The 19,449-nt window shown below is 34.8% G+C and overlaps 1 protein-coding gene across 2 annotated transcripts in view; it reads right to left on the bottom strand.

Annotated features, from left to right (window-relative positions):
- Positions 1-19,449, bottom strand: part of RBM20 (RNA binding motif protein 20) — a 1,470,922-nt gene that overhangs the window by 76,728 nt on the left and 1,374,745 nt on the right. For both annotated transcript variants that reach the window (XM_044055714.1, XM_044055715.1), the window contains exon 13: positions 16,895-17,014. In XM_044055714.1, the coding sequence (XP_043911649.1) occupies positions 16,895-17,014 (120 nt within the window). The remainder of the gene's footprint in view (positions 1-16,894; positions 17,015-19,449) is intronic.

Genomic DNA, 19,449 nt, shown 5'->3' with positions numbered 1-19,449 from the left:
AAGTGGAAAGGGAAAAAGGAGGGACTGAGATAATTTAAGGTTAAGAAACTAAGTGGGTTGGCCTTCTCAAATGTTCTCTCTGTATTAGGTAGAATGAGCTAATGACACTAGACTGGGAGGAGTGTCCCAGATCAAATTTACAGTAGGGGCAGACAACTGCAAAGCCACCAAGTATAAGAACAAGATACCAATAGGGAGGAATGATAGGAATCTAAATCAGTTATATGATACACTCCTTGGTAGGAAATAAGAACAAGCAAACAGATGTTTAACAAATGGAGAAAATTTCCAGTTAATACCTTACACACAGTGAAGCTAGCTAAAAAAGATTTACAAAAAGTGTGGCAGTAAAAACCTTTTTTATCAGGCCCTGTGAGGCAAACAATTTTAGTACAACCATGCAGATTAGTTTATAGCTATAAAATACAGTAAAAAGTATGAAGCAGGCAATAAAAAGTGCTATAAATATTTAGAATAAGCAATAACTAGTAAAAATAAGCAAAAAAAAAACAGGATTCTTATTGTTATATATCACAGATCGATCAGAGTTTTGGTCAGTACCCCTCCTACGTTTAGCTCTGTGTGAAATGGCAGAAGCACTCACCAGGTAACTTCTTAAGTAACAGAAGACTGAACTCTGAAACAACTTTAAAGACAAAAAGCTTGAAAGAACCAATGAGGTGCTTACTCAAAGCTGTAGACCAGGCAACCCTACCAGCCAATGAACACAAACACTACACTCTCACTGAAGTGGAAAAGGGCTTTTGCTAAACTAAGGTGGCCTGGAAAATGTGCTCAGAACAGCCTCTGCAAACAAACAACTAGGCCCAGAAACACAATCCTGAATATGGACAATGCTAGAGTTACTGCCTACACTATTTTAGGCAGAAAACACTACAGAAGTGTTTATCACAGCAGAAAAAGAGCAGTGAGCCACTAAATGAAAGTTTTAAACAGATAAAAGAACAAGGAGACTCTAGAGAATGCTTTTAACTGCAAACAAATCTCTCTCTCACACACACACACACACACACACACACACACACACACACACACACACACACACACACACACACACACACACACACTCACATCCACTCAGCAGTATTCTCCCACTCAGTCTCACTCACGATATGCACAGTCTGGCACACACAAGCACAGACACACATGCACCCTAACCACTACCTCTCTGTAGCCACTTACCCAATATTACCTTTTATGTGGTCTCCCCCATTGAGTACAATGGGGGAATGCAGAATTTCATCTTTGTTCATTAACACATCTGGCTGCATAAGTACTCTAAGTGGGGTCATTGCTGGGGGCAGCACATGGCTAATTAGCAGAGGCTGATCCCTTGGAATGCCTCATTAGCATTAAAGTGGCTGTGAAGATGGCCCACCACTGTGATTCTTCAGACTGTGTGGAAAATCTGTGGTAGGCCTGTCTAGTAATTAGAAAGGGATACCCACAGCATTTTTAGCCCATGTTAGGGCTTACTTTTGGTGATAGCCCTTTCTGAATCCCATCCCTAGTGTATTACTGTTTTCAGTGTAGTTTGGGAATTTTAAACAGTTTGGTGCTGTTGATGTTCCTGTAATTGCACTGACATTGGGTAACAATTGGGATGGCACCTCTGCTTGCCTTTTTCTGTCAGTGTTTATTACATGTCAATGCCAGGGAATATGACTGACTTGTTATAAGGCTTATAATGCAGTTTTGATTATGATTTTCTATAGCACCAGGACAAGGACTGCATGCTAGTCTTGCTTCAGTTTGACATATTTCTTTCCATTTCTATTATTCAGTTTATCATAGGCACATTGATTGCTGTGTCTAATCATCCAGTCAGTGTGCCTGTGTTTAAATACTAATGAGGTTTATTGTATAATATATTATAATGCACACCCTTGACTGCCTTATTATTATTATTATTATACAATTACCAGATTTAGTAAATTGTTTAAGATGATGCAATAGTCCTGCTGTTACTTTTTTTTCTGAACCTTTTCCCCATAACTGTCATGAAATAGTTCCCTTAAAGTCAACTACTATGTTCCTGTGAAGGCCTACACTTTTTTAATACATTTCTGAGATTACTGTGAAGTTATGTCTGTAACACTAGTATGATAACTCTATTACTATAGGAAGGCAATCTGTGATGACAGCTGCTGTTGTGAAAAGTAAACTAATTTTAACATTGTTCTGAAAGATGTATAATTTCAGAGAATTGCACTTGATATGCTGTCTACAACCCCCCATTGTGACCTGGATTTTATGTTCATTCACCACAAGACAGCGTAAGTCAAATTGCCATGTCTCTAGAAAGACAGCAGAAAGAAAACATATGCATATTTAGACCAAATAGACAAAAAAGAAACTGAAAATCATTAAACAAATGCTAAAAGACAAACAAGAGTGGGCTGAAAGTGTTTCTAAAGTTGGCTGAGGAAAAAATATACACTGTGTTCTAACAACACTTGACAAATGATTTTAAGTGAAACATTGGATGAAATATGTTACACAGTTTTCTTTTAAGACTGAAGTGCTGTAGTTGTCTGATGAACTGGTTGTTATTGTAGCATTTTTCATTTCCATATCTGTGAATGTAGTCAAACTCTGGGGTTTTAATTGAAGTAGTGTTTTTTTTTCCCTATGGGTTTTCTCAGTGCATTGTGATTTGCCTTATTGAGTTGACTTGTGATGATGACAACTGTGATATTTTCTCAGAAATCTTGACTTCAAAACTCCTCTCCCCATCAGGATCTTTGGGTTACCTAACAACTTGGAAGAAAACAATTTGGAGAAGTTTTTAACTTCTTGGCTACCCAGAAATTTTACAGCTCCCTGAAACGCTTTCTTTTGGTATAGAAAGAGCCCACAGGTCCTTGTCCTCATCTAAAAATACCAAAAGCAATTCTACTAAATCAGCCATAGTTAATTTTTTATCCACTCATGATAAAGAAATAGTTTTGAAGACGACTTGGTCTAGATCACCCATTAAATACAAGGACAACATCATTTGTTTTGATAATGATTATTCTCCATCTGTAATAACTAAAAGGAAACAATTTTTATCAGTGCTTAAAGAACTTAAAAAAACTCAAATAAAGTCTCACCTGCTTTTCCCTGCAAGGCTGAAAATCTTCCTTCAAGATGGTTTAAAGATATTTGAAGAACTAGATGCAACCATCAATTACATAAAATCTAATAACATATTGGAAAAAATAGATGAAATGGACTGGGCTAGTTCAAGTGTTAAAAGGATTGCTGAAAATGGTAACTGGAAAACAGTTGAGCATAAGAAGAAACTTACAAAATAGTTTTTCACAATATGGATTTTATGTTTTTTATTTACATATTTTTTTTCTTATGACTTCAGAAGTCATGGAAATTGAAAATGGTTCAATGGGTGAGCGTTGTTCTAATCTCTATTATATTGTGTTTTTAGCTTGTGTTTACCTATTGACTAGTTATTTAGATTCCTCTAATAACTATTAACACTTTGTTTATATTATTTCCTTTTTACTAATGTTAGTTCTCTATATTTTAGATATTTTTAAAATATAATTTAGCATATACCTTATATAAATACACTTTATTAACATTCTACCTTGTTAAGGTTAAAGGGAGGGGAGGAAGGGAAAAGAAGAAAAAATAACAATAATATATAATAATAATCAAAAAGGTTTTGATTATTGCCCCATAATTGCTTCTACTTCTGAATATATTGGCTGTCCAGGTTTATTATTATTTTGATCATAGATGTTGAGAAGACATTTTGTGCTTTGATTGCATGGCTGGCATTCCGGTTGCTGTCTTATTACATTACCTGTTAATAGAGTGTTTATATGAATAGTTTAAAGCTTACTTTCATCACAGTCTTTTTATCCTTTTGCTTGGGGTATTTTTTTTGTTACATATCTCTTTATAGTTGTAGGAAATATGTGTTAAATATGTTTTTCGAGAATTTATTATGTGGGGATTCCCTGTGGAGTTTTTAATTGGTTCCGTGCTGCTGTTTAGTGGAGTCGTCTGTATTCCTTTGTATGTGTGGCTGGGAATTGCTCACCTTTCAGTTTTATTAAGCCTATGTAGTTTTTGTTGTGTAATTGAGCTACATAACTTAATTTGATGCCCTTTTAATTAATGTTACATCTGTTTTATTGGCTTTTGTTGGTTGGTGGCTTTGGGCATGTAGCGGACCCAAAGATTCAATAAATCCAACAGTGTTTTTTTTTTTCTTTTTTAGTTTTCTCTTCTTTGATTCATAGTGAGGGCTCTGTTTGTTGCTGGAGAGTCTCGAGGGGTGCTCAAGCCTTTGTAAGCCTTGATTTGATGTCTGAATAGCTTACAGTTTCCCGCTGAAATGTCTGAAGCTGTTTATTCCATCTTCGACTCAGCGATTTGTCCTTACGCATCTCTGAACAGATTCAAGAGCTGCATGACTCAACGGACTTCTTAAAAAGGAAGTATCTGTATCATAAATTATTTTTGGACTTCTACAACCACTTTCTTATTGTGGCAGATTTTAACATGGACAATGCTATTTTGAACTTGTACAAAAAGAGGATAGAAGGCATGAACTATAGCAGGTAGAATTCAATTGTAGTGCATGAATGTTTGAATTGTAGCCATTGCAGCAATAGTATTCTTTGGTGACTTCTTGTCTCTTGGGCTTAAGCAAGTGGATACAGCGATCTTACTGATAATATTAGTATGTCCTTGCATGTGCAGTACAACTTGTAGGTGTTCAGTTGTGCGCATATTGCTGTGTAGAACTGACAGCAAACTCTGCTTAGTAGAGTGACACACTGAAAGAGTAACAGAGACATTTATGAGATAAACATTCATTCATACTACAAGTTTAGAACTATCTAACAGATTTTGTGAAGTGACACATTGAATGAGCAACTCAAAGTCATTTAAGAGATGAGCTAACATTCACTTTAAAAGCTTTAATAATATATATTTTGTACATAGAAAATATGAACCATTAAATGATTACCTCTTAACGGATTTGTGCATTGTGAACATTCTTTTTAATTTTTAGCTCTTCCATAATGCTTTACCAATGTAATTCCTGAATTGTATTGCTGTATTTGCTTGCTTACACTTAAATTTTATTCACTGTAATGGCTTTAAGTTCTGTTTTATTATTCTGCCTTAGGTCATGACTGAAAAAGGTCAATAGACTAGTTTACCTGCTCAGTTATCAAAATGGAAAATAAATGGTGCTTGCGTATTGTCGTGGCCACACTGAATCTTTAACTGTGTTTAGCTACGTGTGAGGCTCCCTCACATGCATGGCCCTTACTTGATGGTTTAACTGCTGTTCTGCTAACACTTTTTTTGTGAAGTTCCACTATGAGCCGTATAACCCTTTCATTGTGACCCTGGAGTCGCACTGCTGCAGAAGTGTGCCTTAACACTGAGGTCCTTAATCATATTTGAAGCGCACTAGTGGGGAGACTAGATAAAAGTTTCATGTACCTAATTGTAAACTGTCCAGATTATCATGGATGGGCACATTTTTTGCCTCATTTATATGTGTGTATGTTCCTCATAAAAATGTGTGGGTTTGTGGACTTTTATGGAATTTCAATATGGAATAAGTTCAGTAAATAATGACAAGTTTAATTTACTTCAGAAAAATGCATGCTAACAATAAATGTCTCATTCTAGTAACTCTCCAAGTTGATGAGAGCAATAAAATCGGTCCATGTGTTTGGGGTTTTGACCAGATTTTTAGTGTTAAGAGGTTGATTGGTATGGGCACTCCCTGCGCTGATCATAAAATACTGCTTCCAAAACAGAAGCACTCCCTTGTGGGAAGTAGATGACAGTAACAACTTATGCTACATGTTTGTACATAAATGAAGTCTCTACTAAGCCAGTTTCACACATAAGAAATCAGTTTAATCTCACTATATTTAATACTATTGTTAGGGTACTTATATTTTCAGTAACCTGTTCAGTTCGGTTTGTCAGCAGTGCATGTATTAGTGTGAGATGTTTAAGGTGTGGTTGCGATAATGTGTAGGTACCAAATAAATTCACTCCTAGTTTAGCAGTTATGACACTCTCGGAAAGGTGCAGCCTTCAATTTGTCACAAGATTTAATATAGGAATTAATTCTGCCTGCCATTCAATGTTATAGCTTCACAAAAGCACAGTACTTAGTGTTCTTAACATTTTTGTATTCATTGCTATATGTTAGTGACAGGAAAATATTAGAAGTCAATATATTGATGCAATTAATTCTCTTAAAGGTACAGACATTTGAATAACTAGAGGAAAGATGATACCAAACGTCTTCCAAATTCTGTGGTACGGTCAGAGTTTTATTATTTTCAGTAGTCATGTTTTTGCTTACCAACTATGTAAAGATAAGTGGTCACTAAATGTAACACGGCATGCATAAGAGGTCATTAAATGTAACACAACATGCTGCAAATACTGCTCTTCAAGTTATATTAATGTGCTTCTTTACTTCTATCTATTTTTAAAGTTTAAGTAAGAATTACAAACTAATTTGTCTTTTTTGACTGCTTGTGAGGTGTGGATATTATTATGCATCTTGGTCTACAAACAAAATCTCACTTTAGACAGATTTAAACTTGGTGTAATCTATATATCCTATACTCACAGTAATGTTTCAGTATATCTTTCTGCCAAATTGTATAGCACATGTTTTGGTTATATCTGAATAGCTCAAAATATAATAAGAAATATAGTTTTATCTCTTTACAGTTTATTTCAATTCAATAGTGCTAACAACTACGATATTAATGTTTAACTGTCATGTGATGCATTATTGTATTGGGCTGACTACAGAATCTTTAGAACAGAATAAATGTTTAGTATTGGTCATTCTCATAGCTCTATAGTTTTAAAAAAATAATTTAAATATTTGGTTATGATTTCACTAATCTAAGCATAAATCCGGAAACTAGATTACAACAACTATAAATTTTAGATGCAAACGTGTCTCTAGCTGCTGTTTTGAATTTCAGTCTATAATAGCACATTTACAGATTTATAGGTTTATGTATAGCCTTTTTTAGGTAATGCAATAATTGCTTGACCTTTATCAATATATAAATCTGGGAAACTTTAAAATAACTCTGTAAAAATTATATTGCTCTCTTTTGGGTTTAATTCTTATGCAATAATGGCCCCTTTTAGAAAATCATAGGTAAACTAGATAGGGTGTTGAAATATTTTGCCTTTTTTGAAAACTGTAACAGCTATATATATAAATTGTACTGACATTTCTGGTAGTTTTTGCTACCTGAAATCAAACACCCTATAATTAATCTTCATATAAATATTGCTCTTATGTAGTTTCAACAAACATATATGTCTTTTGTAGAAAGATATTATACACTCTATTTATATTTTTTTCTGCTGACTTTAAATAATGCTGGTGTTATCTGGTATACCTAACTACGATAATAAACATTTAATAACTTTATAATATCTTAATCATTTTTGTAATATATTACTAGTCAATCTGTTTTATTAGTTATTCTAACACAAGTATATGACGAGTTCTCCTTTTTTGCATAACTTTGACATTCATATATACAAGCCATGTTTCTAATGGTGAAATAACTCATATTCAGGCAGAGCATGATAGAAGTATGCTGCTAGTAGGAATGTTAATTTGAGTGATTAATGTCACTCAAATTAGGAGTTTATAACTCCAGGTGGGTTTTAGAAGGTTTTATTGTTAGAAGTTTCTGTTATAATGTTTTGATAAAAATTTTTCTGATGTTCACTAAAATGTGTATAGTGGAAAGTTATTTAAATATTTGTAATTTTAAATCTTTTTTGTGCGTATCATACTCTATAAATTGCTGTATTCCCTTCATTTTTTTTGTTATCATCTCATAAACTAAAATTTAATAAAAGTCTTAATCAGCATGTTTTTTTCAGCCCAACAAACTTACAACATGACATCACTTCATTGTATTTCTCTTAATATAAATGGGCTAAATAATCCTAACAAGAGAAGGTCTTTGAATAAATATCTTCAATTACACAATTTTCAATTCATTTTTCTGCAAGAAACTCATTTGATAGAAGATGACATTTCTATATAAGAATCTAACTCTTAATCCTTGTTAGTTCTGAACACTCTCAAAAAAAAAAGAGGTGTGGCAATACTGTGGAATAATAAACTACCACAACCTAAAATAATAGATACATACAAAGATAATAAAGGTATGGTAGCATCTGTTGTCATACAATTTAATACTTTAATATTCACTCTAATAAATATGTGCTGGATTCCGGGTCTATAATAGAACACCGAACTTTCAAAATTTCGAGTGTTCTAATATCAAACCCTATTAATCAAAAATTTAAAACAGCGAAGATAAAGGACAGCTAATTTTTTCCTGGGGACAAATTTGCTGTTCCAAAACACATACACACAACACAAGCACACCAAACAAACAGCAATCCAAACACATACACCTAAACTCTTACACCTAACCCTACACTAAATAATACATACACCACTAACTATCCACTTACCTTAACCCAAACCCTAACCCTAAGGTCCTGCGCTATTGCACAGTCACCTCACCTGCACTCTAACCCTAACTCACCTACCCCACCCTAACCCTCACGTCCACACAATCGCACACTTACCTGAACCCAACCCGTAACTTTCCACCACAATGCTGAAAATACCAAAGCAACAGAAACAGACAACCAAATTCTTTCCCTAGGAAAATATTTGGTTTTCTGTTTCTTCGATATTTTCAGCTGAAAACGGGTCGATATTAGAACACTCGAAATTTTGAAAGTTTGGTGTTCTAATATAGACCCTGGATTCCTGGCTTTGGACAGACCTCAGCACAACAACATATTGATCATATTATCCAATTTTCTAATGGCAATATTATTTTAGCTGGTGATTTTAATTGCATTTTTAGTCATTCTGACTCTACTTCTAAAGGTAAGAGAAAAGTTTTGAGCTCAGCTAGATTACTAAAAGAGTTTTCAAATTCCTTTTTATTGAAGGAAATTGATAATTATGCTGACCAAAAATCACTATGCTATACATTTTTCACACAGACACAACACATATTCAAGAATAGACAGTTTTTATCTCAGTTTAATAGATTCTTTAAGTAATGTTAAAGTTATCACATATCCCTTCTCAGATCACAATTCTGTAACCTTTGATATATTTGTTTATACATGTACCAATGTTCAGATAAAACGAATTCCAGCATATATCCCCAAATTAAAAGATTTTAACACCTTCATATTAGAAGTTCATAGTTTTTTTTAGAATTTAATGCCAACAATAATACACCTGAAATTTTCATCTGGGATGCAATGAAGGCATATTTATATGGCAGAATAATTGATTGGTACAAAAAAAGGCTTTTATAGGATAAAGATTTAAAAGAGATACAAACAAAACTGGATATCTTGAATCTTGAGTTATCAAAAAAATCAACAAGAAAAATCCAAATTGGATGAATTAAAAACCTTAAATAAGAAGTATCTTGAGATTCTAAGCCATAAAACTATGATTAGTCTAGAGAAATTTAAATTTATTAATTTTTCAATGAATCCCAGATCTTTGAATATTGTATCCAATAAAGTAAAAAGATTGAATAAATTCAATCACATTAAAGAAATATATTCACCTCAAAAGAAAAAAATAGTATCTGATTTACATAACATATTAATTGAATTTAGAGAATTTTTTCTTAATCTAAACAAATCTTCCGCACTAATAAACCCAAAAAAGGATATTCAAGCCTTTATTAATAAAAATTCTAAAAAAGATTAACAGAAGAACAAATTAAATTACTTGATAGGCAAATTGCATCAAAAGACATCCAAGAACAAATTAATGCACTCAAACAAAACAAAGCATCTGGTAATGATGGCATTATTCCAGAAATCGATAAAATTCTACCAGATAAAGCACTAACTTTATTACTTTCAGTTTTTAATACTATACAAAATAAAAATACTATCCCTCTGTCATGGAAATATATATTCATTTCTCCTATCCTAAAGCCTGAAAAAGACCCTACAAAATGTAATTCATATAGACCTATTTTGTTACTAAACACAGACTATAAAATGTTTATGTGTATATATGCAAAGAGGCTTAAGATTTTTCTTCGCAACTTAGTAGATGAAGACCAAACAGGTTTCATAATAAACACAACAACTTATGATAACATTAAAAGAATTATAACCTTGAGTCAATTAAAAACTTAAAAAAAACTAACTATAGTTAGCTTAGATATAAATTGTGCTTTTGACACAGTTAATTGAGATTACTTATTTATTCTTCTAAAGGAATTCAGTTTTTCAAACAATTTTATAAATCTTATTACCCAGTTAAATATAGACTCTCAAGCTTATGTCAAAATTGGTTCTAATATTTCTCAGTTCATACCTATTATTAAAGGAACTAAACAAGGTTGTCCATTATCCCCTCTTGTATTTACCTTACTTATAGAGCCTTGTGCAAATTTGATTAGAGATAATAGTAATATTAAAGGTTTTGATATAAGTCTAAATAAAACCTCAAAGATTCAAATGTTTGCAGATGACATTTTGATTACTTTGGGTGATAAGAATCCAACAATTCAAGAATTATTTAATGATATAGATTATTTTCAAAAAAAACCCAGGTCTTAAATTTAATCACAATAAAACACAAATCTTGTTATCTGGTTCAAAAAATGTAATATTCAAAATGAATTTGAAAAACATATACCACAATCCCAACAAATAAAATATTTAGGTATAATTATTACCATGAGATTCAAAAATTGATCTTCAATTAAAGTTTAACAGAAATAGATAACCTAATACATAAATGGTATAAAATAAAATTTTCAATAGAGGAGAAATTATCAATTATAAAGATGATACTTCTACCAAAAATCATATATGTACTTCAATCTATTTTTATTCCTCCACCTTATACAAAAATTAAAAAGTTTAACACTATGATTAAAAAAATATTTGGTACCCAATTAAACCCAGGATCTCTTTAACATATCATATATACAGCTGGGATAATGGAGATATTGCATTACCAAATTTAGAAATATATTCAATCTCCTCAGTTATTAAAACAATTTCATATCTCATAGATAGTAAATATTCAGCTAAATAGAAAGACTTTATCCTATCTTCATCACAAAATTTAAATAATAATAATGACCTCTTTAAGCTAAATCTAGTAAATAACACATTCATATGGAAACTAAAGGAATATTTGTCCTTTTGCCCTACCCAAAATTGTATATCAAATTATATGAATATAATTTTAAAATCTTTTAAAAATTTCATTCATAGATTCCAGTCTTATGAAAATTGCTTATTCCTTATTTTCCCCATAGCATATACACAGGGGGTTATTTTCTCCACAAGTTTTCATAAAATGTCAATATTTGAGCAAAAACATCTGATTTATTGGCATCAAATGGTGAAAAACAATGAATTGCAATCCATTAATACTTTATTGGAAGAGAATGACCTTGATTCATCACTATGGCTTGACTTACAAGAAGCTAGAAATTATATCAAAAGTAAACTTGATTTAATACCTTCTTTAGTTAAACATTTAATTCCCAAACTTATTCAGTACTTGATAGTTTTTTTCTCAATAGAGCAACTTAACTAAAATTAGCCTGTTCTATATATATATAAAACTATTAAATCAGACTTAGATATATTCCCTGATAATTATTGGAAATATCTCTCTGACATTAATAATGATAGCTCTTCAAATAAAGATAAATTGAATTTTCTTCAGTCAGCAGGTAAATCTACTTCAACACTTAAATAGAGAATGTTTACTTGGAGATTTTTAAATAGATCATTCATCACTCCATATAACATAAATAAGATGTTTAAAGAAGATTTACTTTGTTGGAGATGTATGACAGCACAGAATGCTGATTGGGCACTTATTTTCTATGATTGTTGACACATGAAAAAATTTTGGGAAGATATCAATAATTTCTTAAAAGCAATATTCACTGATAACTTTCTACCTACTAAGTCATTAGTCTTATTTAATTCTCCAATTCCATCCTGTGTAAAATCAAGTAAATATTAGCTTCTTTGGTCTGTACTGTCCATAGCCAGGTAAGAAATCATCAGAAATAGGAAATCATCACAAATTCCTTCTTTTCAAAACTTTAAAGATCTTCTCTTGGAAGTATCCAAATTAGAATCAATGACAATCACGTCTAGATCTTGTAGGAATACAGCAATGTATAACAAATGGATGAACTTAATTGATTTGTTAGAAAATCAGTAATTTAAAGGTATTATAGGTTCATAGGTAGGTATTAGCCTATCTAGCCAAAGGCATTTATAAGCCTGGCCAGAATGTGTTGGCTTTTGCCACCCCCTTAGATGAGTTCCCTGTGTCTCTGTCCAGCAGAGCCACTGAAGTGATCCCTGGGATAAACTTCCTGTTTCCCATCCACTCATCAAGGTTTCTTTTGAAGAGTGTTAGCGAGGAGCTCTGCCTAATATAGATTGGAATCTTGTTCCAAAGCATGGGAAGTCTCTGGGACAGGGATCTATCCCACCAGCATGTCCTATTTATTGTTGTGGTGAGGTTTAGATCCCTAGAGAGTGTGGCACAAGGGGATAAGGTTTTCTTTAGGTGGAGCATGTCCATCAATTCTGGGTTGGACATGGCCTTGCATGTCAGGCAGAGATCACCTCTGCATAGGCGGCATGCAACAGAGTACAGCTGGAGTTTCTTCAGTCAAGCTGCATATGGTATCTGTTTGAGGCCAGCTCAGCTTTTCATCAGATCAGCTTTTATACATTTGTTTTAACTTGAATTATTTGTATACAGTATAGTGAACATATTTGTACATAGTTCATTGTCTTTTTTTATCTTTTATATTAGTATTTTTGTTTTTATCTAACTCATTATAAAATATGTTCAGTTCTCTGTTAATAATTCTATGTTTCAGTAATGACTTTAATAAAACTTATTTTAAAAAAATTCCTCTCCCATAGCAGCTGAAAATTGACTGCTGTGTTCATTGTACTGCTCAGTTGTGTAAGGTAAGGTATTATATGTTGTTGATGTTTTTGTGATGAATGGAGGTACAGTGGCACAGTGGATAGTATCGTTACCTCCCATTAAGAGGTTCCCCGGTTTAATTCTCAGCTGGGGTGCCTTCTGTGTGGAGTCTGTATGTCCTCCATGTGTTTGCTTGGATTCCCTCTGAATGCTCTGGTTTCCTCCTACATTCCAAAGACATGCAGTAGGTTGACTGGACACTCCTAAATTGGCCATAAATGAGAGTGTGTGGTGTGGAAAATTTACTGTGGCAGGGCTAGCTACACAGCAATATAAACCTTGGCTCTAGATGGCTATTACTGTTGAAGTGACACCCCAACCACATGTGCGCAAAGGGTTTGTGGATGGATGTTTTTGTGATGACATGATGCCTGACCTTAATTCAGTGATATACATTTTACCATGCCTGTTGCTATGGCTTACCAGACAATCAAACTACTTCAGGTTATGTACTCATTGTATAATCAATGTCTGTTATGTTGATAGCCATCAGTTGTTAATGGATGACGGAAGTAATCCATTGACAGATGTAATGAATGAACTGCTTAAATTAAGCCTATAACTTACCATATCATTGCATTCATTTTTGCCATAAAGGATTAAAGAGATAGTCTGTAGAAGATTTTGAGAATAGAGAATAATGACATGTACAAATGGAATCGTACCCTTCTTTCATTATCATAATTCCCAGTAAACCCAGTTTTCTAACAGTTTAAGAAACAGTTGTACCAAATATACAGTAAAATGATATGGCAATGTTGGCCATGCCTTTCGTTTGTCCGCCTTTAAAGATATGGCTGAGGAAAAAAAGGCCAGTTAGTAACAGTTGTGTTGTAGAATTTTTTAAATGTAAAATAAACTGGAATTTAAAATAAATAAACTGTTCTTGTATAGCAAGACAAACCTACTATAAATAAGATTATTCTGTAATAATTTCTCTCCTAATAATAAATGTCATTATTAAAAATAATTGTAAGAAAAAGAGAAGAAGATGGGATATTACAAAAACAGTGAGTAATAAGTTTAAACGAAGTATGCTTTGAAAGTGAGGCAAGGGAGTAGAAAAGCCAAGCCTACCCAAACTAGGAAAATATGTAATTGATAATAAGAAATAATTTTTTCAAGTATGTGAAACAATGTAGGAGTGATAGAGGAAATGCTGTCTTGCATCTAAATGTTCTAGTGACATGCTTTGCTGATATCCTGGGAGAAGACGATAGATAAGAGACTGCTGAGTGCAAGTTATGATATTACTATTTTACATGATCCCCAGCGTCTGATAATTGCTAACATCTGATTGTGAAAGCTGGAGATACTGCAGCAGGACCTGATGAAAAAATGGGGTATTTTTATGAAATATAAAGGAATGTGTAGTTGGACCCTTAGCATATTTTAACAGTCTTTGGGGAGGTACCTCATCAGTGGAATGTGCTTATATAATTCTTGTTCATAAGTGGGGCATCATATAAGCCTGATATATTTAGACCTATCAGTATTACCAGTATTACTGAAAAATGTTTTTAATGAATTCTGATTGGGATTATTGAATGTTTGTTGGAAATAAGTATTTTGACATTTATCAACATGGTTTCATGCAAGGGCGACCACCTGCAACTAATCTCATCAAGTTTAATACTGCTGTAGATATAACATTGGATAACAACTTGCCAGTTGATGTAGTCTATCTGCAGCTGGCAAAAGCCTTTGATTCAGTCCCCTGTTAAGCCATATTGTTAGTCATGGAAAAATGGGATTTTTAATAAGTATGCAATCCAGTGAATAGCAAACAGGTGAACTGGAAGAAAAGCAAGGGTGTGTATGCAGGGAATGAAGTCTGGAGAATTTAATATATCAAGAGGAGTCTAACAGGAATTGTTTTTTTTTTCCATGTATTTATGTCATCTTTTCCAGTAACAGGAAAGTGCTGCTTAGGAAAATTTGCATGTGATGCCAAAATTCTGACATCTGTTAATTATCTTACCCCACTGTAATCTTACTCCAGTATCCCACTCATACAATATATGTAAAGAAGGGAACTATACCAGCAGTAAAATCAGATAAAAACATATTTCTTATCTAATATATAAACGGCTTCTGACTGTTGCTAGAAGAAAAGTGAGATCAGGAAACTTGAGAGCCCCAAGCATGTCAACAAATATCCACAATATGAGGATGACTTTTTACTGCACTGAGTCACAGGTATTATTACAAGGGATATAAAGGCAGGGTATGGAGTGAGTGTGTGTGTGTGTGTGTGTGTGTGTGTGTGTGTGTGTGTGTGTGTGTGTGTGTGTGTGTGTGTGTGTGTGCATATGCATGTGTTTCCCTTTGTCTGTCTGTGGTGATGGGATAACTACTTCTTGACATTGCCTTAATGACGCTAGGAGCTTCTCATGCTCTAACATTATTAACAGACTGTCATATCCTGGGGTCAGTAAGGATTTTGCTATATAAGTACTGAAAAGTCATAGAATACACCTCAGTCTGACATCAAAAATATCCATCTACATGGTCCTACTCTCTTTTCTAATCTGTAACTGTTTTATAGCTTCTGTAGGAAATATGCATAGTATAACTGGATTGTCATTGAAAACCTACTGAATCTTATCATTTGGTAGACCTAAATAGCTGTTTAACATGGAAAATAGAATGCATTTTTACTGTTATATTGCTTTCATTGAAAAATACAGGAAATTTTATTCAAAGTGATTCAGTGGAGACCAATCATTAGCGGACCGGAGTTCCGCTGTGGCGACCCCTAACCGGGAAAAGCCGAAAGATACAACAAAAAAAGTGGATGGCTGGCAAATTAAATCCACCATGCAAGCTGACTGGTCTTATTTATATATGTGTGTGCGTGTGTGTGTGTGTGTGTGTGTGTGTGTGTGTGTGTGTGTGTGTGTGTGTGTGTGTGTGTGTGGTGATGGGATGCAAACCTTCTTAATAATGCCTTGATGCTGTTCTAAGCTGGGGCTATAAGCTGACTGCTACAGGAGCATTTAGATCACTGAAACATGTGGCATGTTGGAGTGGTACATCCTAGGAACTGGTCACCTTCCCCCACTCCATGCATTGTGTCAGTGTGCTGCCATGCACTGAAGTATACAGCAGGAAGTACTACTTTTAGCATGTTACAAGTGTGCATTATTGTAAAGTCTGCTGGGACACTCAGACCATACGCCACCTCATCAGGCTGGTGTCAGTGCTACATAATCATGCCATGGACAATCGCAAGACAATTCACTCTATTGACTGACAGATGTACAATATTATAGTTGATCCACATGGCCTTGATAGTTATTGCTTCATCTGCACATCTCCACACCCATTTGCCCCAGTTTAAGATATGACTTATAGGAAATGGAGGTTGTCATTTATCTGGAAGAGTAAGCTTTCAAATGTAGCACAACAACTGAATATCTGCAAGATTGTCTCATATGACCCATGTATACATTACACTTTTATCATGTGCTGTTCCACTTTCAACATAAATATATCAACATCTTGTACAGGTGTGACATGACCGTTTTGCAGCTGCACTAAGCCCTACACATTGAGCCCCTGTTATAGATACTTATGTGTAAAACTAATGTAGGTCACTCTGCAGCATACTGACCACACAGATGGCTCTATTCAGTAATGGCCATATCAGTAGATTATTTCTTTTTTGCAAGTCTTTGGACAAATACATATGAAACTACAATGCATTTTTTTACTGTTATATTGCTTTCATTGAAAAATACAGGAAATTTTATTCAAAGTGATTCAGTAACAGAGTGGCAGAAATACCTAAAGGGATACTAAGCTCGCTGAACACATCCTCTTGTTCCCATGAAGACAACGTCTGTGGCTTTGCAAGTTCTATCTCAGTGCAGCCTGGCGATGCCTGTCCAGAGAGCGTAATATTATCTGCAATCAAATAAATCCTTTCTTAGAATAATACAGATTTGGCAAAAATGATCTCTTTGTACTCATATAACTGATGCATGTAGTTGTTAATTTTACTGTTATGAGCGTTTAAATAATTACTCACAACAAACAGTTGAAATTCAGACAATAGTGCAAGTTCGTAAGATACTATTTTAAACATATGCAAACAAAACAAATCAACAGTCAATGACAAATCTAATAAAATCCATTATGCAATCAAAGTGATCTGCAATAGACATAGACCTTACTGACTTATGTGGTGCAAAAAATTATCCTTCCATTTTAGGTAAATTGTTGTTAAACCCGTGGGAAAAAGTTCATCCACATGATGGTTGCAGCTCATTGCTGGGCAGTTGCCCTTCCCTAACTTGCATCACTTGCTGTCCAGTGCTGTTTTAAAACCTTCCTCCATCATGCACACTATCAGTTCTTTGGTCTCTGTCATGTTTTTTTCTTTAACATTTTCATTTCATCCTGTAGCTGTTTTACCTTCCCTACTCTTCTGTTCATTGTGCCTGCAGAGCAATTTGCACGGGTTTCTTTCCTGTGTGACCCCCACCCCCACATGGGGTTAACTGCATAAAGCAATATCTACCTTCTCCACTGAAGCTGGCTATCTTAACTAAGTAAAACCTCTGGGAAGCAAGAACCTGACTCCCTCCAGCTTTTCTATTATAACAACTTGCACGGGTTTCTTTCCCGCGTGAATCCCCCACCCCTACCTGGGATTAACTGCATAAAGCAATATCTACCTTCTCCACTGAAGCTGGCTATCTTAACTAAGGAAAACCTCTGGGAAGCAAGAACCTGACTCCCTCCAGCTTTTGTATTGTAACAATCTGCACGGGTTTCTTTCCTGCATGACCCCCCCCCCACCTGGGATTAACTCCATAAAGCAATTTCTACCTTCTCCACCGAAGCTGGTTATCTTAACTAAGGAAAACCTCTGAAGCAAGAACCTGACTCCCTCGAGCTTTTCCATTGTAACAATTTGCACGGGTTTCTTTCCTGCGTGAATCCCCCACCTCCACCTGGGATTAACTGCATAAAGCAATATTTACCTTCTCCACTGAAGCTGGCCATCTTAACTAAGTAAAACCTCTGGGAAGCAAGAACCTGACTCCCTCCAGCTTTTCTATTATAACAATTTGCACAGGTTTCTTTCCTGCGTGACTCCCCCCACCCCCACCTGGGATTAACTGCATAAAGCAATATCTACCTTCACTGAAGCTGGCTATCTTAACTAAGGAAAACCTCTGGGAAGTAAGAACCTGACTCCCTCCAGCTTTTCTATTGTAACAATTTGCATGGGTTTTTTTCCTGCGTGATCACCCCCACCCCCACCTGGGATTAACTGCATAAAACAGTATCTACCTTCTCCACCGAAGCTAGCTATCTTAGCTAAGGAAAACGTCTGGGAAGCAAGAACCTGACTCCCTCTAGCTTTTCTATTGTAACAATTTGCATGGGTTTCTTTCCTGTGTGACCCCCACCCCCACCTGGGGTTAACTGCATAATGCAATATCTACCTTCTCCACTGAAGATGGCTATCTTAACTAAGGAAAACCTCTGGGAAGCAAGAACCTGACTCCCTCCAGCTTTTCTATTGTAGCAATTTGCACAGGTTTCTTTCCTGCGTGACTCCCCCCACCCCCACCTGGGATTAACTGCATAAAGCAATATCTACCTTCTCCAGCAAAGCTAGATATCTTAGCTAAGGAAAACATCTGGGAAGCAAGAACCTGACTCCCTCCAGCTTTTCTATTGTAACAATTTGTATGGGTTTCTTTCCTGCGTGACCCCCCACCTCCACCTGGGATTAACTGCATAAAGCAATTTCTACCTTCTCCACTGAAGCTGGCTATCTTAACTAAGTAAAACCTCTGGGAAGCAAGAACCTGACTCCCTCCAGCTTTTCTATTGTAACAATTTGCACGGGTTTCTTTCCTACGTGAATCCCCCACCCCCACCTGGGATTAACTGCATAAAGCAATATCTACCTTCTCCACTGAAGCTGGCTATCTTAACTAAGTAAAACCTCTGGGAAGCAAGAACCTGACTCCCTCCAGCTCTTCTATTGTATCAGGTGAATTACAATTTAGTTTTTGTAGACAACTGAGGCTTAAATGTGTATGCACAACAACAGTGAAGGGATCCAGTCAACTGCCACTAGATCGGGCTATAATACCTTGAATCAGCCTTACACTCACACAGTGTTCCAGTCTCAAGGATTTACTTTTTTAATTTGGTAAAGTTTTGCTTTTACTTTCATTATAGTTTCCATACTAATCACAGCTCTCTCCATAACTGCCAAACAACCCTGATTGTGTGCTTGCAGTGATCATTATTTAAAGTATTCCACAGCTACTCAGATCAGTCTTTTGTTAGATACTGATATTTTTATGCTTATTCCT

The sequence above is a fragment of the Protopterus annectens genome, chromosome 14.part0 (assembly GCF_019279795.1).
Source record: "Protopterus annectens isolate FY-2018-M chromosome 14.part0, PAN1.0, whole genome shotgun sequence".
NCBI lineage: Eukaryota > Metazoa > Chordata > Ceratodontiformes > Protopteridae > Protopterus > Protopterus annectens.
The sequence above is the reverse complement of the archived record's forward strand: the minus strand, read 5'-3'. Positions and strand labels throughout refer to the sequence as shown.